The sequence below is a fragment of the Pipistrellus hanaki genome (assembly GCF_964339955.1).
Source record: "Pipistrellus hanaki genome assembly, chromosome: 7".
Classification (NCBI taxonomy): domain Eukaryota; kingdom Metazoa; phylum Chordata; class Mammalia; order Chiroptera; family Vespertilionidae; genus Pipistrellus; species Pipistrellus hanaki.
Window position 1 is genome coordinate 85849918 of NC_140509.1, and position 24542 is coordinate 85874459.

General features: G+C 62.1%; 1 protein-coding gene across 4 annotated transcripts in view; it reads left to right on the forward strand.

Annotated features, from left to right (window-relative positions):
- The window catches only part of IGF2R (insulin like growth factor 2 receptor), an 84639-nt gene that overhangs the window by 27364 nt on the left and 32733 nt on the right, over positions 1-24542 (forward strand). For all 4 annotated transcript variants that reach the window (XM_084890902.1, XM_084890903.1, XM_084890904.1 and 1 more), the window contains exons 3-12: positions 2601-2728; positions 4475-4573; positions 8279-8411; positions 9348-9477; positions 11758-11863; positions 14059-14221; positions 14555-14723; positions 15484-15587; positions 20822-20986; positions 23899-24039. In XM_084890902.1, coding sequence (XP_084747028.1) covers positions 2601-2728; positions 4475-4573; positions 8279-8411; positions 9348-9477; positions 11758-11863; positions 14059-14221; positions 14555-14723; positions 15484-15587; positions 20822-20986; positions 23899-24039 — 1338 coding nt within the window. The remainder of the gene's footprint in view (positions 1-2600; positions 2729-4474; positions 4574-8278; positions 8412-9347; positions 9478-11757; positions 11864-14058; positions 14222-14554; positions 14724-15483; positions 15588-20821; positions 20987-23898; positions 24040-24542) is intronic.

Below are 24542 nucleotides of genomic sequence, written 5' to 3' on the forward strand. Positions count from 1 at the left end.
TGTTTATTTTATTTAAAAATATTTTTTTTATTGATTTTAGAGAGGAAGGAAGAAGAGGGAGGGAGGGATAGCAACAGCAAGGATGAGAGAAAACCACTGATTGGCTGCCTCCTGCATCTCTCCCTCCGCCCCCGCCGGGCCTATAACTCGTGACTGGAATGGAACCCGGGGCCCTGCAGTCCGCAGGATGACGCTGCGTCTAGTCTACTGAGCCAGACCAGCGAGGGCCCATTTTGTTTTTCACTAGTTGTTTTAAATAACGTAGTGAATCCCATCTTTAACAAAATGCAGGAGGAACCCGACAATAACCACTATTCATGGAAGTGACCATTAGCCCACATCTGCATTTAAAAACGTGTCCCCTCTCTTCCTTGCTTCCTCACCCCCCACCCCCAATCTGTGTGTGTGTGTGTGTGTGTGTGTGTATGTGTGTGTATGTATGTGTATGTATGCACGCGCGCGCGCTGTTTTCAACTCTTTGGGGACTCAAGTGGTAACAGTATGAAATGAAAATCAACTCCATTGTTACCTTCCACTGTGGTTTATTCCCGGTCACCCCACGCATGGGTGTGGCCCCCACCCGATTTACCCTGCTCTTCTCTCGGGCCGTTCGGGCTGTTCCCAGGTCATTGCTGGTGTGAAACCTACCAGCTGTCCCGCCGGTTTCCTGCTGTGCGCGTGCGTGGTGTGCTCGGAGCATCTGCCTGGGAGCCGAGGAGTGAGGTCACAGGGTACATGGAAGTCCAATTTCAGGGCCTGATGCCACGCTGGCTTAGAAAGTGGTCACACCGGTTTTCACCTCCACGCCACCTCTCCGCCCACGTTCGGCGTTTAATTTTTGTCCATGGGAGTGCTGAAAGCAGTGTGCCATGTGGTCTCCATTTGCAATTCCTTGTTCAACAGTGATGTTCTGCGTCTCCATGCATTTATTGATGTGTTTTCTGTCTGGACACGTCCTGTCCATTTTAGATTGAGTTACGTTGAGTCATGTGACTTATTCTCTCTGCCTAGAAGGCTTAGATTTTCCTCATTGCTTTTGATATTAAAATTCACCCCATCTTGGCTAGCTGTGAGTCTTAAAAAGCATTCTCCTTTTTGTGTTCTCTGTCAGGCTATTCATTTTCCTTTATTTCCTGGACTTATAATTTTTTTTGTCCTTTGTGAGTTTATGTATTATAAATGCCAGTTCTTTGCCAGCTCTGTGTACTCCCATTTACAACTTGTTTCTTTTGTTAAGCTATTTTTGATGAATGTAAAAATTTTAAATTTAGTAACAAATTTACCAGTTTTTTGTAGCTAAATTTTATTTAGCGTTAAATACTTTCTTACATTAAGATATAAAAGATGCTGAAACCGGTTTGGCTCAATGGATAGAGCGTTGGCTTGGGGACTGAAGGGTCCCGGGTTCGATTCTGGTCAAGGGCATGTACCTTGCTTGCGGGCACATCCCCAGTAGGGGGTGTGCAAGAGGCAGCTGATTGATGACTCTCTCTCATCGATGTTTCTAACTATCTCTCTCCCTTCCTCTCTGTACAAAATCAATAAAATAGATTTAAAAAATTATAAAAGATAACTAAGTGTATTTTTTACTAAAAGTTTGAAAGTCTGGTGTTGATGTTTACGTCTTTAACCCATGTAGAGTTTATTTTTGTATGTGGTGGCAAATAGTGATCCTGTTTTATCATATGTTTTTTCCCATGTGGATTGCCATTTTGTTTCCAATTCCATTTATTGAATATCCTCTTCTTTGCCAACTGATGATATATTGGACTTTGATTTGCACAAATGTCTCTCCTGTGTTTTAGTCTGTCAGCTTATCTGTTTCCATGCCAACTACCAAGTATTAACCAGGTAACTGCCATGTGTCCAAAACGGAAACCATCCCCACACACCATGATATTTTATTTTGAATTTAATTAAAAAAACCAGTTTGCAATGAATATTATAAAAATAAATATATGACTCGCAATTTGGGTGCTCCTAAATCTTTTCAGTTGAAAATTCACCCGAAAGAATGATTTTAAAGTTGGTCTGTAGGTGCTTATGGCAGGCAGATGGTTAATACTACGTATACTTTTCATTCTTGATTATTGCAGTAATTTCCCAGGCAATCTAGGACATGATTACTCCACTTGTGAGCCATTATAAAGAGTTTTGATTGGGAGCACATACGATGGGAAGTTATTGAAGAATTCCGGGGCCGAGTTGTACATTTTAATGATCACACTGGTGCAAGACGGATGGGGTGGGGGACGGTGAGGGATAGGCAAGAGCGGCGTTGAGGGGCCCAGTTAGGCTAGAGCTGGCGGCAGGTGAGGGGCGGCGGTGGTTTTGTAGTGGCGGAGACGGGAGGTGGGAGGTAGCGCTGCCCGGTGCGGTGAATACGCGGAGGGGAAGGTGGGCCTCCGTGGATGTGTCTGGGGCCTGAGCAGCGGGGCGGGTGGGATGCTGCTCCTGAGGTGCAGGGTCCCGGGGCAAGGCCCGTCTGTAAGTTTATAAACTTCCCGGGGAATGACGGCGCCATGTGAACGGGCCGGGCCTGGAAACAGCTTTGTGGCTCTGAGTGTGCTACAGCCTGTGGTGCTCTTTCCTCTCCGCAGGCGACGCCCTGCTGAAGAGCGCCACCAGGACCCTCCTGGAGTTCAACACCACCGCGGACTGCGACGGCGGCGGGCGCGCACGCCACAAGCTGCAGAGCAGCATCGCCTTCCTCTGCGGCAAGACCCTGGTGAGTCCGCGCCGCCCCGGGCCTGCCGCCGCTCCGGGTAACGGGCGGAAAGAGCCGAGAACGCAGCAGATAGACCCCCAGCCGAAATCGCCATCGCCGTTACGAGCCAATAAGTGAAAAACCCGAAGTCTGTAGTTACAACGTGCGGGTGAAACTCGATCCACATCCTGTGTGAGGCTACAAATCACAGTGATGGATGTGCTTAAACCCGAGCACAGTGTAATGTTTATTGCAGGCGCAGTTTTCCCCCCTTCTTCCCAAATCTCTTCCCCCAGCATTTTATTTGGGAGTTTTTAGGGCAACGTATTTATTGTTTTAAATGTTTTTCTTTCCTCACATACATTAAACTGTAGCGACGGAGATCTGTGTAGGACAGCTGTTTTCAAAGGATGGGCGGCAGGAATGTTTAAAACATGCAGTACCTATGTGGTCGGGGGCACTGACCTCTTTTTCCATTATTAAAAAAAAGAAATTAAAAAAACTAAAAAAAAATGGCAACAGCCAACACAATGATAGCTGTCTGGCGTGAATGAATCAAAATTACACCAATTTTTTTTTTGTCAGATGGACAAAAAAATGTATTTTCTGGCGCACCGCAGAATGTTAGTAATTTGTTTATGTGCGTGTCATGAGATGAGGAATGTTGAAAATGGGGAAAGTTTTTGCTAGTGGGTAGTAGCTTCCCATCTTTTTGGGTATTCCTAGTGTTGAAAGGGGACATCATTGTTCAAAGTGAGATTTGTTCTTGCAGTCTCTCTATTGCATGGGATTTTTAAAATTTTAATCTTGAGTGGTTAGTGAGGGACTCAAAGTAAGTAATGGCTAGTTCTTAGGAAAAGCAGTCGGTATGCAGACCCTGACAACGCTCTCTCATCAGGGTAAGAGCCCAAGTACTGAGAAAAGTCAGGGTGCGTGAAACTCATGTGGCCACCAGATTGCTTTAAAAAATTATTTTAGAATTTGCTGTGATTGCTGCATCCTCAGGCCCACACTGTCAGCTCAAGAGTTTTTTAAAGATAGAACTTCCATGTTTGGACCAGCCTATCCGTGGCACTGCTGTCCATGTCGGAACCGTGGGAGGGAAGCCCATGTGCCGCTGTGTGAAACATGGAGGTGTGTGTTACTGAGCAGGCCAGTCCTGCTTTCGTTTTTGCCGATTCCCTCCAAGAATTCTGAGCTCACCATGAGAGAACCAGAATTGTGGAGGCCTCCAGATTGGCACATGGGTGAATTCCCGCCGGGCCAGGCATCGCCCGGCAGTGCTGTGGCTAAGTTTGGCGTCTCCCCGGGTGGAGGCGTTGGGGGGGGTTGGGTGGAGGGGTGCAAGGGGGTGCGGGGGGGGGGGGTGGACTGAAGCGAGGCTGGCTGGGAGCTCAGCGGGCCTGGGTGGGCCTCCGCCCTCGCTGACAGGAAGCATGAGGTCACATTTCTGGCGTTGATTTTGTTGGCATGCGGCTGGAGAACATTTGGAGTGAAGGATCAGGCCCCGAGGACTGCTTCCCAGGAGTTTACTGTACTCGCATAGCTGGGGCAGCAGAACAGCCTTGGCCGATTCCCCCAGATTCCAGCGTGACTCCGTGAAGCCTTTGTCTCGGAGCCGCTGGGCTTGGGAACCGGCCGATGACCTTGTCCAACTGCAAACGGCTGTGCTCACCCGCCCCCGCGCGGCTGCTTTTAAATCGTCCGCCGGCGGCTCCTCGCCGTCCCGGGCACGTGCCCGCGGAGGCTGACTGCCTCTCCCCGCAGGGCACGCCCGAGTTCGTGGCCGCCGCGGACTGCGTGCACTACTTCGAGTGGAGGACCTCCGCCGCCTGCAAGAAGGACACGTTCAAAGCCAAGAAAGAGGTAGCCTCAAGGTCATGTGCTGGGAAAGTACATTCTGGGCCCTCCAGACTGGAAATACTGGTTTGGGCCTGACAGTTGTGCTGGGTGGTTCCTCGCCCAGGACGGGGCTCTCTCTCCACAGCCCTCGGGTATAAAAAGGCCCCCACACCAGCAGGTTCGATCCGGGTCTCCATTGCCCAGCACCTCGGTGCTGAGGGACCCGGCGGAGCGGGGTGTGGTGTGTCCCCGTGCCTCGTGGGGCCGTCTCCGCCAGCAGCTCTGGGTGGCGTGTCCTGAGCCCTCCAGATCTCCCCAGCTCACCTCAGAGACCGGATGGCTTACATTCCTTCCCTTCTTTCTTGGTCAGATCATTCTTTAAAAAAAAAATAATAAAAATTGGTTTCAGAGAGGAGGGAAGAGGGAGAGGGAGAGGGACATAGAAACATTAATGGTGAGAGAGAATCATTGCTCGGCTGCCTTCTGTACATCTCCTACTGGGCATGGAGCCTGCAACTCGGCCTGTGCCCTGACCGGGAATGGAACCGTGACCTCCTGGTTCATGGATTGATGCTCAGCCACTGAGCCACACTGTCTGGGCTGGTCAGGTCATTCTTGTTGGTCCACAAAATGTCCTGTTCCCTCGACCGGGGCCCCCAAAGATGGCTCGGCCACGAGGCTTTCCCTGGCCACGGCGGAGAGGAGAGGAGAGGAGGAGAGCGGAGCGGTCACACTCTTTCCGCCTCATTCCTCCGCCATCTGGGTCACCCGGCAGCGGCCTTTGTGGGCCGACCATTCTCCCTTTCCGCCATTGGGTGCCTGCTCTGAGGGGCAGAGTTCAGAGCCTTCGGAGGGAGGAACGGACCGCTGGGGGTTGTTTTCACGGATGGCTTACTGCCGTGTCGTTCAAGGAGGGCAGAAAGGGAGAGTCCGCTTTTAAAAAGCGAAGCCGTGACACGAGGAGTGACAGTGACCCCGGGCCTGCGCACGGCAGTCCGGGAACGGGGACGGGGCCTCTCAGAGGAGCGGGAGGCTCAGGGCAGCACGGCCTCACGGGCGGGCGGGAACCGGCCCCAGGAATGGCCCCGCGCTTTAGGTTCGGTGTTGGGTTCACCCTGAATTGAACAGCGGAGGGTGAGCTGGGCCGGAGGAGCCTGGGGCTGCGGGTAGCTGCCTGCTCCCCCGGAGACCTCCCCTCCCCCTCCCCGCCTGCCAGCGGGGCTGCTCTCCCGCCCCCGCCGCGGCCTCTCCCTCGCTCTCCGGGGCTGGCGGGGCCTCTCCCCACCTGGGAAAACCCCGGTGAAAGGAGGGAAGAAGGCGCAGCTTGTTCCCCTCGGCCGGGCGGTGTGGCGGGCGGGGGGCGGGCGGGCGCACAGGCAGCGCGGCCGGCCCGGTGTTTGCACAGCCCAGGGCGGAGAGGAGACAAAGAGGAATGCAGGCAGAGCCTACGTGCCGCGGCTGCGTGTTTGCTCTGTGGCCTTTGCAGCAGACGGTGCCCTGCTCTAAATTGTTCTTGGGGCGGAGGGGGAGGGCCAGCTGTTTTCTCTCAAAACACTGACATTTAATTTCTCCTCCGAGGGGGCCCGGAGGTGCAGGAGAGACGTTGCAGTCCGTCTCCGCTCGCCTCGGGGCCGGGGGGCAGCTGGGCTGGATCCCACTGGTGTCCAGGCGGGGGGGGGGGGGGCCCCAGGAGGAATTCCTGGCGTTCTGAAAGGCTTCTTGCCTTCGGGGGCCGGGACTACAGGTCCGGAGGGCGGCGCGTCCCCTGCCTGCACCTCGAGGGAGGGTGGGGAGCATGTGGCCGCCCACTGGGCTGCCGTGCCCGCTCTGCTCACAATGCCCCCGTCACCACCGAGCACCCCGCTTTACCCGTCCTCCTCGGGATGGATCCCGCTGACCGGCTGGGGTGCGACTCCAGACGTTGTTAAAACACTCAGCGTTTCTTTTGTTTTCATTTAAATTTTCATGGTGGAAAGTGTTACATTTGTCTCCTTTCCCCCCCAAGGACCTCTCCCTGGTCGCTCCGCCCAGCACCCGCCCTGGCCCCCTCCGCTCTGTGTCCCCCGGTTGTGCTTGTCCCATGCACACGGCACCCAGCACCCAGCACCCAGCACTTCTTCAGGGAGAAAGCCGCTCAGCCCAGGCTGTGGCCGCCACGATGGCCGCACCTCGCTTGCATTTCCCGGTCTCCGTGCTGCTCTGGCGGCCAGATCACGGCCGTGCTCGCTGCCTCTCCCCACGGCCGCCCTGGGCCCGCGCAGGGGACCCGGGAGGGTGTTTTTAAGATTACAGTTTCTCCAAAGTGCCACGGCCCCCTCCCCGGGCTCGGGAACACAGGGCACTCAGACGCAGCCACACAGGCCCCGCTAACATACGGCGAACAAGGTCCACTCAGTGTGCGCGGGCGCCCCTCCCCCGGCCGCGCTCATGAATGTCTCCATTGCTCCGCCCGGCAGGAAGCGAGCCTCCCCCAGGAGCGCTGTTTTCCGACGCGTTCCTTCCTGGCCGCGCCGCGGTGGCCGGCTGCCTGGAGCGGGGGTCTGGGCGCCCGCCCCTCCCTGGATCCTCGGGCCCGTCCGGAGCGGCGGGCCTCGCACACGTGGCCGTCCGCCTCCACGGGCCGCCGCCCGCTCTCCCAGCCGGAGAGGGACACACACACACACCCACACACCCCCCCACACCCCCCCCCCACGCACACGCACACGCACACGCGCACACACACGCACGCACACACCCACACACACACACACGCACACACACGCACACACGCACACACCCACCCACACACACACCCACGCGCACACACACGCACACACGCACACACACCCACCCACACACACACACACACACACACACACGCACGCACACACACACACACACACACACGCGCGCACACACACACACACACACACACACACGGGGACGGGCTGCAGGGGGACCTGCCCGTTAATTTGGGTAATTTCTGAAGCGCAGGCCCGGCCTCTCGGCAGGATGTAGCCGGGGCCTGGCGCCCGGCCCTCTGAGTCACGCTCTCCCGGACCAGATGTGCCAGCCCCGTGCTTATCAGCGGATCTCCCGTCACGGGAGGCCCCGCCAGGGACCGGCCGGGGCAGGCGCGTGTCCCCGGGGCCGCGAGGGGGCGCACGCTGTCGGGTCAGCCCACGGCGCTCCGCGGAACCTCGGGGAGCGGCGGGAAGAAGGTTAGTGGGTCAGAGCGTTCCTGCAGGCCCGATAGCATCTTTCCAAGAAAGACTGAAAGCTGAACACCAGGCGGTTAACCGTCCCGAGCAGCCCGCCCGTGTGTGAACGGCTCCGTTGTGAGCGTCTGAGTCCCAGAACGAGGGCGGACCCCTCTGAGTTCTCCGCACGGCGGTGGCGGGGGCGCCAGGTGTTTTTTTTTTTTTTAAATAAGACTCACGGGGTTTCCGAGGCAGACCTGGCAGGAGGCGGTGCTGTCTGGGTGACCAGGGCCTTGGTGGGTCTCGCGCATGTCTGGGCGCCATGCTCTCGCTGGAGAAGCAGGAGCTGTGCGGTCCGGGAACGGGCATTCCAGGGAGATGGCAAGTTCCACGGCCGAGCAGCCCCCGGGGCCCCCCGAGGCTGCGTCCTCGAGGTTGGAGGGGACTCGCTCTTGGTGTGGTCTGAGCAGAGAGTGTGTGACCTGAGGCAGGGCGTGTGCAATCTGGTTGGAAGGTGTGTGTGGAACCCTGACGCTCTCCTCTCTCCCAGGTGCCCTGCTATGCATTTGATAGCGAGTTCAAGAAGCACGACCTGAACCCTCTGATCAAGCCCAGCGGCGCCTACTTGGTGGATGACTCGGACCCGGACATATCTCTGTTCATCAACGTTTGCAGAGACATAGGTCTGGGCCTGGGGGGCGTGGGCGAGGGGTGGGGATGTGTCCTGTCTTTGCCCTGCACCTGCGGTCACTGCTGGGAGCCGCGTGGCCATGAGGCCTCCGAGATCGCGTTTGTCCGCGCGACGCCTCTGTGCACAGCCCCCCTCCCCCATCCTCACGTGTTCCCTCCACACTGCGAGTCCAGCCCCATGTGCTCTCTGCCTGACACTCAGGTTTCCAGGTTCTCAAGTAAATCTCATTTCCGGTGAGACGGGGCTGTTGGCAGGGGATGGATTGATTTGTGTGGGCACTGAGCACAGCGAGAGGAAACGGCTGGAGGAAATGGAGTTTCTGGCCTCGCATTTGCCTTCAGTCCCCCAAGGGCTCTCATCCTGTGGCCTGAGGCCGGCGGTCCGTGTCCTCCCCAGCATCTGTGACCCCTCAGCCCTGCGAGGTGGCTCCGGGGCTGGGAAGCCGGGCGGTTAGATCAGAGGTGTCGCAGAGGTCAGTGGTGGACCCAGGACTTGAGTCCAGAGCCATCTGTGGGTTCTCTCTCGAGTCGACTGGTCTTCACACAGACCCCGGCGTCCCTGCCTCTGCCGGTCTGTGGACGGAGCGGGGGGCATGCTGGAGTCAGCGTGTTCGAGGAGGAGGGGCACATTCCTCCAGGCCATCGCACGGGGCCCGCTCAGCGGCGCCTCACGTGCCCGGTGGGCGATGCCTGCGTTCCTCCCGGCAGTGCCCGCAGCCCCGCGGTGGGCCCGCCCCCGCCCTCCCCACGCCCAGCGGGCCACGGGGTCCAAGGTCCCAGAATGGAATGTGTCCAGGCTTCTCCCTCACGTTACTGACGGGGAATTTGAAAATGTTGATCTTGTTTTGTTTTTTCTTTCAAGGGACCTTGGGCCCGAGGGTGCGTGTGCGACCCTTGGAGGCTAACCACGTCCCGGTAATGTTTTCCAGACTCGCTTCGGGGCCCCAGCCCGCAGCTGCGCGCCTGCCCCCCGGGCACCGCCGCCTGCCTGGTGCGCGGGGGCCAGGCCTTCGACGTGGGCCAGCCCAAGGAGGGGCTGAAGCTCGTGAACAAGGACAGGTCAGTGAGCAAGGACAGGCCAGCGTGCTCGGGCGGGCGGGGGGCGGCCGCCCCCCTCGGCAGGACCCTGGCTTTGTAGTTTTGCAAAGATAATGCTTGCAAAAACCATGGCTTCCCACATGCCTGCTAAAGCACTAGTCATCGCGGTGAGTCACCAAGGCTGGCTGACTGCTAATCACCGTCTCCCTGGCAGCAAGGACGTGGGCCGGGATGTGCGCACGGGGCTGCCTCATGTGACGGCTCTGTGTGACAGCTCCCCGCAGGTGTGCCTGACGCTGGCCATGGCAGGTCCCCGTGCCTCACCCTGTCCACCCTTATCTGCTCCTCAGACACAGCATCCTGCAGGGAGAGGGCGGGAAGGGCAGTGTGCTGGCTCCCTGCCAGGGCGGGGGCCTGCTTCCTGCCGGGCTCCGGCCCCCCAGGCCCCTCGGCGCACCCAGCCAGCCCCCTCCCCCCAGCCCGGTGCTTCATTCCGCATGATAAGATGTGCTGCTTGCACGTGCTCTTCCGCCTCTGCGCCTGAGTTGCCATGGAGACGCTTTCCTCCATGGGCACACGTGACTGCGGCTGGCGCTGGGGTGGAGGGTTTGACGGCCCCCCGGTGGCAGGCCCTTGATGGACACCTCGTGGGCTGCCTGCGTGGAGCTATGGCTCATCAGCCTGCGATTACAGATCGCCTGCGGAAGTGGATGATGTGAAATGGCGGGGAGGCGGCTAGGTGTGTGTGCGTGGGCGTGCAGGGCTGCTGTGAGCAGAGCTCCATGGCCCTCAGCCCTCAGCCCGGAGGCCAGCCATCCAGGGCAATGGAAGGCTGTTTGTCCCTCGGCCTCTCTCCTGTGCGGGCAGCCATTTTCTCCCTGTGCCCCGTCTCCTCTTCCTCTGTGCACACAGTCCTGGCCCTCCCTCTGCCTCTCTCCTGTGCGGGCGGCCATCTTCTCCCTGTGCCCCGTCTCCTCTTCCTCTGTGCACACAGTCCTGGCCCTCCCTCAGCCTCTCTCCTGTGCGGGCGGCCATCTTCTCCCTGTGCCCCGTCTCCTCTTCCTCTGTGCACACAGTCCTGGCCCTCCCTCTGCCTCTCTCCTGTGCAGGCGGCCATCTTCTCCCTGTGCCCCGTCTCCTCTTCCTCTGTGCACACAGTCCTGGCCCTCCCTCTGCCTCTCTCCTGTGCGGGCGGCCATCTTCTCCCTGTGCCCCGTCTCCTCTTCCTCTGTGCACACAGTCCTGGCCCTCCCTCAGCCTCTCTCCTGTGCGGGCGGCCATCTTCTCCCTGTGCCCCGTCTCCTCTTCCTCTGTGCACACAGTCCTGGCCCTCCCTCAGCCTCTCTCCTGTGCGGGCGGCCATCTTCTCCCTGTGCCCCGTCTCCTCTTCCTCTGTGCACACAGTCCTGGCCCTCCCTCTGCCTCTCTCCTGTGCGGGCGGCCATCTTCTCCCTGTGCCCCGTCTCCTCTTCCTCTGTGCACACAGTCCTGGCCCTCCCTCTGCCTCTCTCCTGTGCGGGCGGCCATCTTCTCCCTGTGCCCCGTCTCCTCTTCCTCTGTGCACACAGTCCTGGCTGATGGGCGCCCACCCCGTGCCCTCGTCCTGATCGCCTCGTTGAATGCCTCCTCCCCGAAGACGGTCACAGCCGGGGGGCTGGGTTAGGGCTTCCGGGGGCTGGGGGAGGGAGGAAGCCACGCAGCCCGCACGCCGGTCTCTGTGACGAATGGGGGATTCTCCGGACCCGGGACTTTGTGGGAAGCGGGCGCTGAACAAAAGCCCGAGCATGCCTTCAGGGGTTCCGTGGCGGCTCCCCGGGAGTGCGGGCGGGGCCCTGGGGAGAGACCCCCCCTCGGCGGCCTTCCCCGCCGCCAGCTGGCCCGCACGCTCCGCGACCTTCAGGTGCAAGCACGACCTTGGCTCGCACGGGGCCTCGCTGTTCGCAGAGGAAGTGGCCTTGCAGGCTGTGGCAGCGAGGGCTGACCTGCTCAGCTGTGTTTGTTTGGTTTTGTTGGAGTGTAATGTTTTTTGTTTGACTCAAACAGCTTTTCTTAGTATTTAAATTTACACGTTGCTCGTTCTATTTGTTTTTTAAAGAAAATAGCACTAAATTGAAGTTTACTTTTAAATTTATTTTCCTTCCCCACGTGGAAGTGAATTAAAGCAGCCTGTACGGCTTCTTTTAGATTTTAACCTTCAGTCTCCAGTGCCCGAAGGAAAGCTCGGGCCTGGGTCAGTGTGAACGAACGAACGCCTTTGACTCGGGAGAGACCCTTTGTAACTCCCGTCTCTGTGGCCTCCAGGCTGGTCCTGACCTACAGCAAAGAAGAGGGAGTGAGGCCGGACTTCTGTGAGGGCCACAGCCCGGCCGTGACCGTCACCTTCGTCTGCCCGTCGGAGCGCCGCGAGGTGAGCCGCCGGCCGGGCTGCCGGGAGGGGGCGGGGCCGGGGCCGGCGGGCGGACTGGGAGAACGTGCTTGGGCGGGCGGGCGGGCGGGCGAGGCTCCGGAGAACAGCCGGCCGCTTGCTCTCAGCCGCCTCGAGGGCCCTGGGTGCTGACTGGGACGGGGCTTTGCTCTGCTGTCGTGGGGGACGATTCTGATTGGTCCGGGGGCAGATTTTAAACGTTTCCCTAGCTGTGCTGACTGGAGTGGGTTTTGCAAAACCATCCCTACAACCCCAAGCCCGTGGCTTCGCGGCCCTCATTGTTTGGGGAGGAAACCAGGTAGAAGCAGCTGAGGAGTCTGCAGAAACGCTCAGGGCAGATGCCGCGAGGACCCAGGAGGCTCCCTCTGTGCAGGGCTTCGGGGGTTCCACCTTCGGGGGCGGGGGGATGGGCCTGGGGAAGGCCCCGGGCTTACAGGGGAGCGGGCACCCTCCAGCCTCCCCCCGGAGCTGCCAGCAGCCTGATTGCCGTGTCCTCTGGCTGTTTACGCAGCGAGCACAGCTGTAAACTCCGGGAGGGTAGGGCGGTCTGGGTTGTCCTTGGCCGGTGCCCAGTGGTGCTGCATGCACGTGTGGCTGCGAAGTGTTTTAGCAGATGTGGGTGCCGATGGACGGGAGACAGCCCGGAGGAAGGGCAGGGCTCCCCCTGATTTATTCCTGTCTCCTCCGAGCGGAGGGAGCGGAGGAGGGGAGTGCTCGGCCGGGAGCTTTGCTCCCCTCCCCCCAAATAAACGTGGAATGTTCCGTGGCAGCCGGCCAGCTTTGTGCGCTGGGGTATGGGGACAAAGGTTCAGTCCCGACCGGCTTTCCACGTCGGGTCCCCAGACTCCCAGGGCCCGCGGTGGCAGCTCACAGGGGACCCGCCTGGCCGCCCCGGGCCCCACGTCAGCTCTGAATGGGAGGTGGAGGGGCTCTGATTTATTCCTTCCGTCCGTGCCTGCGCATGGGAATGGAAACCTTCTCAGGCCCGGAGCCGCCTGGGCCGCGGGCTCACAGCCCCCCTCGTTCGCACTGCAGGCAGTGAGGACCTGTGCGCTGGGAGAGGAGGGGAGCGGCCCTCCCCCGCCCGCCCCTCCCGCCCTCTCCTCCCAGACGGGAGGCACCGGTCCGGCAGGGGCTGGTTTGCTGGGAAGGGAGGGAAGGGGCCGCACTCGGGTTACATGCGGGGCCTCAGCCTCGAAGGTGTGCTTGGCGTTGGCGCCGCCGGCTGCATGCTTCCGGGGCTGGGAGTTTAGTCAGCGTGAGCCTCGTAGGTTTCGGTAGCAAAGCCTCAGCGAGCGCACAGACGGCAGAAGCCCCCGCTGTAAGCACAGGAGCAGAACTGTGCAGCCAGAGCCCCGTCTGATGCTCGGACGTGTCCATCACCCGACAGAGCCCTGTGTGGCCACTGCCCACCCCTCCCCAGCCCGGCAGCCCCAGCCCATGGACGTGCCTCTCTGGGTGACCGTCCAGGGCCGTGACCACACACTGTGCGCCTCTGTGTCCGACCCGCCCGTGCCGAGGGCCGAAAGCCCCGGCTCCCAGTCAGACAGGCGGAGCCAGACGGCCCCTTCGCAGCTTATCCATCACACGACCGTGTTTGCACGCCCGCACGGAGGACTGCCGGGCACGCAGCGGCACCGGTAAACATGGCAGAGCTCAGAGCGGCGCCCTGCCTGGTGTGGGCAGCCCACGCTCCTGGCGACGGTTACCGGCGGCACTGCCCTCCGGGAGCAGGGGCCTCCCGGTCTCTGTCCCTGTCCCACCGCGGCTCAGCCAGAGCTCCGTCTTCGAGGCAGGGCCCCCAGGCAGGATGTGTGGGTGAGGCCCGTCCCTGGGGCAGGCAGGAGGGGTCAGGGCGGGCTCCCTAGAGGCTCCCAGGCACAGCGATGCCCACGCATCTTGGGGTGGAGGCCCTGGCCCGGGCTCCCCAGCTTTCTGAGGGAAAGGTGCTGCTGCCGAGGCCGAGGGCGTGGGTGACGCGGGTTCAGGGTGCGCTGGCCGAAGCTGGAGTGTGACCCTGAAGGGGCTGTGGGAGTCAGAGAATCCAGACGTGACCAGGCCGCTGAGGACGCTGCTCAGGGACGGGAAAACGTGAAACCAACCGCTGCCTCCTGAGGCTTCAGAGCAGGGAGCCTGTGTTCAGGCTGCATGCTCACCTTCCCAAACCCTTTCCACAGGGCACCCTTCCCAAGCTCACGGCCAAGTCCAACTGCCGCTACGAGGTGGAGTGGGTGACCGAGTACGCCTGCCACCGCGAGTACCTAGAGAGCAGCAACTGCTCCCTGAGCGGCGCCCAGCACGACGTGGCCATCGACCTGGGGCCGCTGCGGCAGGCCCGGGGTGAGCGGCGGGGGCGGGGGCCGGGGCGGGGGCCGGGGTGAGCGGCCGGGGCCGGGGTGAGCGGCGGGGGCGGGGGCCGGGGGCCGGGGTGAGCGGCGGGGGCCGGGGCCGGGGTGAGTGGCCGGGGCCGGGGTGAGCGGCGGGGGCCGGGGGCAGGGGCGGGGGCCGGGGTGAGCGGCGGGGGCCGGGGGCAGGGGCCGGGGGCCGGGGCCGGGGGCCGGGGTGAGCGGCCGGGGCCGGGGGCGTGGGAGAGCGAGGCGGGGCCGTGGGAGCGGGGGTAGCTCCCGCCGCGGCCCTGGCGCCCGGGCCTCGCTCACGGCTCCCCCTCCCCAGGCCGGTACACCGCGGACGGGAAGGAGTACGTTTTTTATTTGAATGTCTGCGGAGAAGTTGAAGCCGCCCCAAAGGCCTGTAATGAGAAACAGGCTGCGGTTTGCCAAGCGAAGAAGCCTGATTTCACTCAAGTCAAAGTGGCAGGAAAATTCCAGAGCCAGACTCTCCGGTGCGTACGCAGCCCTCCCGCGCATTGTCTGTTCCTGTAAAGCCCGCCCGCTTCCCGTGGCCCCTTCCTCCTCGCCCGCAGCCGGAGCCGGAGCCGGAGCACGCCCCGGACCGGCCGGTGGGCCCCCTTCCTGCGGGACAATGCGATGGCCCCGTAAAAGCTGTCTGCTCCGCGGGCCATTGTTCGGGAGGACCGCGCTGTAGGAAACGCACTTGATTAGTTTACAGTGGAAGTGGCTTTTGTCCTTAAAAACTTATCTTCCCTCGCTTCCCGCTTCCCGTGGTCTCTGGCCCTTGGAGGGTCTGAGATGCCGGGAGCATAACGTAAAGGTTTAAACAGCTGAGCAAACACACCCAGCCCAGGCCCGCGCCCCCTGACCCAGCGGTCCTCGGTCCTGGCGACAGGAGGTGCGTGGTCCCGGCGCCGGGAAGGCCCCGATGGCGGCGGCGGCAGCCTGCCTTCCCCTCGAGAGACACACTCGCGGCCGTGGTTCGTCCCGTACGAACCCCGAGGGGGGGGAGGAGAGCGGGCAGCGGGCGGCCGCCGCGAACCCCGGGCTGTCCCGCCGCGTGGGCTTTGAGGCCCCAGGACGATGCGGTCCATTTGGAAGCCATTTCCTCTCCGTGCTCCCCAGCTGGCGAGCGCGGGCTGCTCCGCGTCAGCTCCGAGCTGTCGGGTGTGCGGGGGGCTCCGCGGAGGGAGGTGTGCGAATGCGGGTTCCTCGGGTTCTGCTGAGCACGCGTGCGTGTTCCCCCACCAGGTACTCGGACGGAGACCTCACCCTCATCTACTTCGGCGGCGACGAGTGCAGCTCCGGCTTCCAGCGCATGAGCGTCATCAACTTCGAGTGCAACGAGACTGCGGGTGGGTGTGCCCCCCCCCCCCCCCCTCCCCAGGGCGGGGTGCCCGCGGGTGGGTGCTTCGGGCACTGGAGCTCCTGGGAGTGGAGTGCTGAGTGGGGGCGTCAGGCCTCAGCCCCCAGCCAGCGACACACATCCTGTCCCTCCCCCCCTTGTTTGCTTTGGGACGGAGGCTCTGCCTTGGGTCCACGCTCACCAGCGCCGTGTGGTCCCCCAAAGTGGACCTGCTCACCGACCCCTCTTCTTGTGCAAACTGAGGCTCAGGGGACCCTTTACGATGGCGGCCCTGTGATAGCGACTGGATTTTGGGATCCCAGGAGGTCGCAGGGCAAGTTTGGTTTTTCCGAGCGATTAGGATACGCCTCCTTTTTAAAAATCCATTTTTGTTGACTTCAGGGGGCAAGGGAGAGGGCGAGAGAGACGGAAGCATCAGTGATGAGAGAGAGTCTTTGATCGGCTGCCTTCTGTGCACCTCCTGCTGGAGATCAAGCCTGCAACCAGGGCGTGCGCCCTGACCAGCATCCTCGGTGAGCTCAGCCACCGAGCCCGCCGCTGGGCCGGCAGCTCCCGGGTGGCCACAGCCTGTGTCTGCGGAGGAGACGATCCCTGGTCCTCAGGGAGCCGGCCTGTCTGCTGACCTCCAGGCGGTGACCCCAAGCGTCCCGCAGGCCGGCCCCGCCTCTGCACCTGGTGCTGGCTCTGGAGCCGCCTCCCCACACCCCCCAGGCCACCAGCCCCGGCCCTCCGGCCCCGCACGCAGTCAGTCCTGTATGTGTATGTGGCAGCGTCCGCCACTCGGTCGTGGGCAGGTTTCGACAAGGTTCGCTGTGGAGTCGGGGATGTGACGTGTGTGTCACGGGAGTGGGACCCCGAGAGCCGACCCGGGGCTGAAGGAGCTGGGAAGAGGGGGTGAGCAGGACTGAGCTCCCGTAAACCGCCAGCGGGCCCCAGAGGGGTCTGGTGCAGCGGGGGCCTCGCCCACACGCCCTTCCTCCTGTGGCCTGCTCCTGCCCGCTGCCCCTTGTGCCCGTCAGCCCGCCCCACACGCACCTCACTGACCGTGGAGACGGGGGCCAGCCCTGTCTAACGTCCATGCTCGCCGGGAGCCACTCAGCACGCGAGTGTTCGTTCTTGCTGGTTGGTTCTGGTGATGCGACGGACACAGGGCCCTCGAGGCGCCCCCAGGCCAGGAGCCGAGGGAGAGGGAACAGCCGGTGCGAGGCAGGGTGCCTGGGGGCCCGGGAGGGTGCCGTCACCCAGAAAGAACCCCACCAGAGGGAGGCCCCGAGCCCGGTCCAGGATGTGGGAGCCGGGAGGGAGGCGGGAAGGAGAGGAGGCTGCCTGGGGAGCCGCGGGAGGGCAGGCGTGAGCCACGCAGAGCAGGGTGCTGTGGGCGCCGGTGGCAGAGCAGCTCACCCAGCCGGGAATCGGGCCGCGGTGAGCAGCGCCAGGGGTATATTTAGCCTGCGGCTGGAGATGACCCTGCAAAGGAGAGCGGGCGCCCGGGACAAGCCCGCGTCCTGCGGGGAGGCGACGTGACCCGGGAGAGAGTGTGGGCGACGTGGCTCTGCGGGGCCTGAGCCCTCCACCTGGTTCCCACGCCCTCTGCCCTCCCAGGTCCCCTGTCTCCATCGACTCCCCTTCCAGCTTCACAGGAGACCCTCTGCAGCCCCCCGCCCCCGGGAATGCAGCCTGCCGCTATCTGTGTCCGGATTCTCAGGCACTCGGTGTCCGGCCCCTTCCCCAGCCGGGCCCCCGGCTCCCCTCTGGCCGCTGTCGGCTGCGGGTGACTCCTGGGTCCAAGTCTCCCTCCCTGTGCTCACCTCCTGGCCTGGCTCTGGCGCTTACACATGGCTCAGCGAGGTCTCTGGGAGAGCGCTGATCTCATCCGGGCACGCGGGAACCAGAGCCGCGTCCAGAAGGTCCCTGCGGAGGAGGCGGAGGGGGAGCAGGCGGAGGGCCCACAGCTGGGGGCTCACGGGAAGGGGTGTGGCCGGCGGTGCAGATGGGCCGAGGTGTGAACAAAAGACCGCAGGCCCCTCTTCCCTCCCTCGCGTTCTCATCGTAACGAGTTTCCACGAGAAGGACCCTCGCGCGAAGGAAGCCCATTTCCCCGCCACCAGCTCTGAGGGTCCTCCCCGTTTGCTGCGTAGAAACCACGCATCCCCGATGGGCACAGCCCCACCCACCTCGGCCTGACGGGGAGCAGGCCCTCGCGCCAGCAGCTCGGGGTCTCCCGGCCCTTCTCGTGGCCACGGTGGGCAGGAGGCCGCCGGGAGACGCTGGCTGCTCGGGGGTTTGGGCCCGCGCCTGGCGGTATGAAATGCGCACGGCTGCCCGCCCTCCGCCCCCAGTGCCCGCTCCCTCCGTGCGCGCTGGGACCATTCCCCGGCGCCGTGCCGCATCCCGGATGGGCTGTGTGCTCACTGGTAACTGTGACCGCAGAGTTCTGCCCGTGGACGCTGTTAACTGGCTCCGTGTATAACGTGGCTTTCTTTTAATCTAACTTGGATCTCCACGGATTATTTATGTTTATGGATCTACGGCCATGCACACTCTCCATACGTTTATCATTTTCTCTGTAATGTATTTTGATCCATTGGTTTCAATAACTGACGTCTAGTTTGCCGTAATAGGATACCGTGTTTTTGTCAAATAAGGGCCCTAGATCAGATTTTTTGGGAGGAGTCATATATTAGGAGAGGTTAGTAAGAAATCTAAAAACGTAAGGACTCATCACCCTACAGGCGGATTTTCTCCCATCAGTTCACGCCATCGCAGGGCCTTTGTGCCTCCGTGCTGTGCGGCTGCTCTGCACACGTGGCCCCGAGGACCCTGCAGGAGGGAGCGAGCAGCCGCTCTTTTTAAGGGGCCCGGGCACCCTCCACGCAGGGGAGCTGTGAGCCCCAAAGGAAAGGATCCCCGGTGGGGAGGAGCAGCGCTGCCTTATCACAGAAATGGAGGAGTGGGTGCTCCCCTGGAGAAACCACTCCCCCAGCCGGAGTCCACAGGCTGGGAGCCATGTACATGCCGAGCTGGGAGGGGGCCACGGAGGGGGGAGCCAGGACCCGGGGGTTGACAGTGAAAAGCTCGTACACGTGCTTGCCCACTGCTCCCCCAGCAACCAGAAGAGGCCTGGGAGGGGGGCTGTGGCTGACTCCCCTAAAAGGGTCTGAGGCCTGAAATGAGAAGGATGCACCCCACTGGTTATACAGGGCCCCCCCAGATCCTGCAGATGCACCCACTGGTTATACAGATCCCCCCAGATCCTGCAGATGCACCCCCTGGTTATGTGGGCCCCCCCAGATCCTGCAGATAATGGTTATACAGGGCCCCCCCAGATCCTCAGCGCGTTTCAGATGCAGAGCCCGCTCGGCGGGGGTGGGGATGGGGTGGGGTGGGGGCTGGTTGGGGGTGGAATGGAGCCTGTGTCCTGAGCTGGTGAAGGACACCAGCGGTTCTAGGAAAAGAGCTGTTTTCCAAGGAGAGGGTGAGTCAGCGCTGCCAGGCGGGGGAGGCTGCGGGGCGGGCGGGCGGGCGGGCGGCTGCGTGCTGTCTGCAGGAGGGAGGGGGCGGCGGCGCTCCTCGGAGAGAAGAGACAGGTCCACGCACTTTGAAAAGGGGGAGACGGGGAGAGGGGACATGGCTGCCACAGCGCGAGGCGAGGCGAGGCAGCCTTGCTGTGCTAACGAGCGTCTGGGTTTGATTCCTGGCTCCTCGGCTCTAGCTGTGAAACCATAGGCAAATTATGTAGCCGCCCGAACCTAGTAAACGGGCTGGAGTTGTACCTGTGCCACGGTTCCCAGGACTGAGCACGCCAGGTTTTATAAAGTGCTTAACTCAGCCTGTTCCTGCAGCCAGCCCCCCCCCCCCCCCCCCCCCCCCCCCGGGCACACGCGGAGCCTGCCCAGCAACTGGCTCGGAGCGTGCGCAGAGCGGGCAGCTCTGGTAGCATGACTGTGCTGTTTGTCATATTAAATGCTTAATAGGAGCTGCAGTGAAACCGTTTTCCCTGGGCTCGGAACTCATTTCCCTTTCCTGGAGCACTGCGCAGTGTGGGCACAGCCACAGCGGGGGGCTGGGGGCAGGGGAGGATTGCTAACCCGCCTGGGGCCAGCGCCCCCAGCCCCCAGCCCCCAGCCCGCCAGCCCGCCAGCCCCCCAGCCCCCCAGCCCCCAGCCCCCAGCCCCCCAGCCCCCAGCCCGCCAGCCCCCAGCCCCCAGCCCCCCAGCCCCCAGCCCCCCAGCCCCCAGCCCCCCAGCCCCCAGCCCCCCGCCCCCAGCCCCCCGGCCCCCCGGCCCCCCGGCCCCCCGGCCCCCCGGCCCCCGGCCCCCCGGCCCCCCGGCCCCCGGCCCCCCAGCCCCCAGCCCCCAGCCCGCCCACCCCCAGCTCTGTGGACGGGGGGGCGACCGGGAGGGGCTGGCTTCCTGGGCAGAGTCGAGCTGAGGGGCTCCTGGCTGGGAAATGGGGGGTGGTCAGCAGACTGCAGATTTGAGCAGGGTGTGGGAGACACGTACGCATGCGGTCCCCAGAATGGCGGGTGCTGGCGCCACCTGGAGGCCAGCCTGCAGCTCTGCAAGGTGACGCCCACGGCTGCTGCAGTGGGGGGATGTAGGAAGGGTCCCTGGTCTGCTGTCAGCCCCAGGGAACTGGTCTTGCCCCCTGCGACATCCCCAAGCCCGGGGCACTCCTGGGGCAGCTCTGGCCGCCCCTCCCTGTCGGGGGGTCTGGTCTGGCCCAGCGGCTGGCGGAGCCGAGCTGACCACAGGCCTGTTAGCACCCTTAGGGCCCCATGCAGTGAGTCAGCAGCCTGTGTCCCACCGAGATGAAAGGGGTGCAGGGTGCTCTGAGGGTCGGGGTGAGCCCAGCCTCTGCTCTAATCTCTGCCCTCTGACCCAGCTTGGGGCTGCGTCTGGGCTGCTGGCTGCTGGTTTCTTCCTCGCTCCTTTGACATCCCTGGGTTTGGGCATATAGTGGAGTGTGTGCTTGTCTTTTAATACATTTTCATTGTCCACAGTGTTACAGACCTCTCCCATGTTCTCCTTCCCGCCCCCCAGCCCCCCAGCCCCTCCCCGCCCTGTTGCCTGCCCAGGAGCTTGCATTTAAGTCTACACGTTCTGGGCTTGTCTCCTCTCATCCCCACATGGAGGTCTGTCGGTCCACGCCGGACTGACTGCTGGTCAGTTCGTGTGTCCGTGGGTCGGTGGAGTGCTTTATCTTCCCGTTCCGATCGCACAGGTAACGGCGGCAGAGGCTCACCCGTGTTCACCGGGGAGGTGGACTGCACCTACTTCTTCACCTGGGACACGAAGCACGCGTGTGTGAAAGAGAAGGAGGACCTCCTGTGTGGCCTCACCTTCGGGAAGCAGCGCTATGACCTGTCCGCTCTGGCCCGGCACGCAGGTAGGCACCTATGCGCGCAGGGACAGCCCTGTGCCTGCAGGGAGGACTCTGTGCCCTCAGATAGGACTCTGTGCCCTCAGGGAGGACTCTGTGCCCTCAGAGAGGACTCTGTGCCCTCAGGGAGGGCCCTGTGCCCTCAGGGAGGACTCTGTGCAATCAGGGAGGGCCCTGTGCAATCAGGGAGGACTCTGTGCCCTCAGGGAGGACTCTGTGCAATCAGGGAGGACTCTGTGCCCTCAGAGAGGACTCTGTGCCCTCAGGGAGGGCCCTGTGCCCTCAGGGAGGACTCTGTGCCCTCAGATAGGACTCTGTGCCCTCAGGGAGGGCCCTGTGCCCTCAGGGAGGACTCTGTGCAATCAGGGAGGGCCCTGTGCCCTCAGATAGGACTCTGTGCCCTCAGGGAGGACTCTGTGCAATCAGGGAGGACTCTGTGCCCTCAGGGAGGACTCTGTGCCCTCAGGGAGGACCCTGTGCCCTCAGATAGGACTCTGTGCAATCAGGGAGGACTCTGTGCCCTCAGGGAGGGCCCTGTGCCCTCAGGGAGGACTCTGTGCCCTCAGGGAGGACTCTGCAATCAGGGAGGACTCTGTGCCCTCAGGGAGGGCCTTGTGCCCCCAGGGAGACCTCTGTGCCCTCAGGGAGATCTCTGTGCCCTCAGGGAGGGCCCTGTGCCCTCAGGGAGGACTCTGTGCCCTCAGATAGGACTCTGTGCAATCAGGGAGATCTCTGTGCCCTCAGGGAGGACTCTGTGCCCTAAGATAGGACTCTGTGCCCTCAGGGAGGACTCTGTGCCCTCAGATAGGACTCTGTGCCCTCAGGAAGGGCCCTGTGCCCTCAGGGAGGACTCTGTGCCCTCAGGGAGGACTCTGTGCCCTCAGATAGGACTCTGTGCCCTCAGGGAGGGCCCTGTGCCCTCAGGGAGGACTCTGTGCAATCAGGGAGGGCCCTGTGCCCTCAGATAGGACTCTGTGCCCTCAGGGAGGACTCTGTGCAATCAGGGAGGACTCTGTGCCCTCAGGGAGGACTCTGTGCCCTCAGGGAGGGCCCTGTGCCCTCAGATAGGACTCTGTGCAATCAGGGAGGGCCCTGTGCCCTCAGGGAGGGCCCTGTGCCCTCAGGGAGGACTCTGTGCCCTCAGGGAGGACTCTGTGCAATCAGGGAGGACTCTGTGCCCTCAGGGAGGGCCTTGTGCCCCCAGGGAGACCTCTGTGCCCTCAGGGAGATCTCTGTGCCCTCAGGGAGGGCCCTGTGCCCTCAGGGAGGACTCTGTGCCCTCAGATAGGACTCTGTGCAATCAGGGAGATCTCTGTGCCCTCAGGGAGGACTCTGTGCCCTAAGATAGGACTCTGTGCCCTCAGGGAGGACTCTGTGCCCTCAGATAGGACTCTGTGCCCTCAGGAAGGGCCCTGTGCCCTCAGGGAGGACTCTGTGCCCTCAGGGAGGACTCTGTGCCCTCAGATAGGACTCTGTGCCCTCAGGGAGGACTCTGTGCCCTCAGATAGGACTCTGTGCCCTCAGGGAGGACTCTGTGCCCTCAGGGAGGGCCCTGTGCCCTCAGGGAGGACTCTGTGCCCTCAGGGAGGACTCTGTGCAATCAGGGAGATCTCTGTGCCCTCAGGGAGGGCCCTGTTCCCTCAGGGAGGACTCTGTGCCCTGAAGTAAGACTCTGTGCAATCAGGGAGGATTCTGTGCCCTCAGGAAGGACTCTGTGCCCTCAGGGAGGACTCTGTGCCCTCAGATAGGACTCTGTTCCCTCAGATAGGACTCTGTGCAATCAGGGAGGACTCTGTGCCCTCAAGGAGGGCCTTGTGCCCCCAGGGAGACCTCTGTGCCCTCAGGGAGATCTCTGTGCCCTCAGGGAGGGCCCTGTGCCCTCAGGGAGGACTCTGTGCCCTCAGAGAGGACTCTGTGCCCTCAGGGAGGGCCTTATGCCCACAGGTATGCCTCGTGCCGTGTGCGTTGGGGCTTATTTTCCTGTCTCTTTCCCGAACATTTGGAAGGACTGTCATTGTGTCCGTTGCCAACGCATCCAGCGTGGCCTCTCCCTCCTCACGTAGCGGTGGGACCGGTGAGAAGTGGCACTGACACAGGGCAGGTGTCAGAATTGGAGGTCGGCTTCACTGTTTTCCACTCTGGGCATTTCGAGCTCATCTTGTCATGTTTTAGTAAAAACTGCCATGCCTACTGTGTCAGGCCTTGTGCTTCGTTATTAGAAACTTAAAGTCCTCACCCAAGGATGTTTTTCCCATTGATTTTTAGAGAGTGGAAGGGAGGGAAGGAAGGGGAGGGAGGGAGGGAGGGAGGGAGGGAGGGAGAGAGAGAGAGAGAGAGAGAGGGAGACATCGACGTGAGAGAGCCACATCGACTGGTTGCCCCCCATGTGCTCCCTGACTGGGACCAGGGATTGAACCTGCAACCCGGGTACATGCCCTTGATCAGGAATTGAACCCGTGACTCTTTGGTGCAAGGGCCGACACTCTAACCACAGGGCAACACTGGCCAGTGCGAAACTTATTTATTTTTAACTTAAGCTCTTGTTGCTAAGAGAGTAGGTCTTCCACGTTCCCATCGCGTTTGTGACTGGTGAGAGGTGTTCCCTCAGCTCACTGCGTCATCTCAGCATGTCCACGTAGCACAGTGGTCCTCGGCCTTCCTAACGCCGCGGCCCTTCAGCACCGTTCCTCACAGCGTGGTGACCCCCGGCCATCACCTCACTGGCGTTGCTCCTCCACAGCTGTGATTTGGCTGCTGCCAATGACCCACAGGTTGAGAACCGCTAGCAGGGCCGCCTGAGACCATCGGAAAACACAGATATTGACTTTACGATTCATTAACAGCAGCAAAATACAGTGACTCACTGGGAACAGGCGCTGCCTTTGACCAAAGAAGCCTCTCTCCCTGTTTCCTCACAGAACGGGAACGGAACTGGGAGGCCGTGGGCGGCAGCCAGAGGGGCTCCGAGAAGAAGCAATTCTTCATCAACATCTGCCGCCGGCTGCTGCCCGAGGGCCCGGCCCGGGGCTGCCCCGAGGACGCGGCCGCGTGCGCAGTGGGTGAGTGCGGGCCCAGGGCGGGCCGGCGCCCCGGGCGGGTGCGAGCTGGGAGGCCTCCTGGGGGCGCCCCGCTCCGCTCTGCGCTCGGCTCCGGGCGGGGACGGGCCTGCGGTGGCCAGCCCGTGGCCGGAGCGGAGAGAACCTGCTGAAAACACTTGATCTGTTCGCTCTGGAAGAAGCACATGGCTAGTCCTCGTGCAAAACGGATTTGATCCTTTTAACAGCGGACCGCTCGGCTTTTCTAACGTGTGGCGGAAGGCGATGGCGCCTTATGCTGTGGCCTCTGTCAGAGCGCGGTGCCGGCCCTTCCGCGGGGCTGGGTGCCCGGCTGACACGCCTGGATGGGCGCGTGCATGTGGCGTGTCAGTGTCCCTTAGGGGTCACCTTGACCGTGACCGGCAGGGGAGTCCCCCGCGTCTGTTACACGTGTGACGCGGAGTCTTGAGCCCCGGCGGGTGTCAGGCGTCACCCCCCGGTCTTCTGAGCAGGTCCAGGCGTGGCCT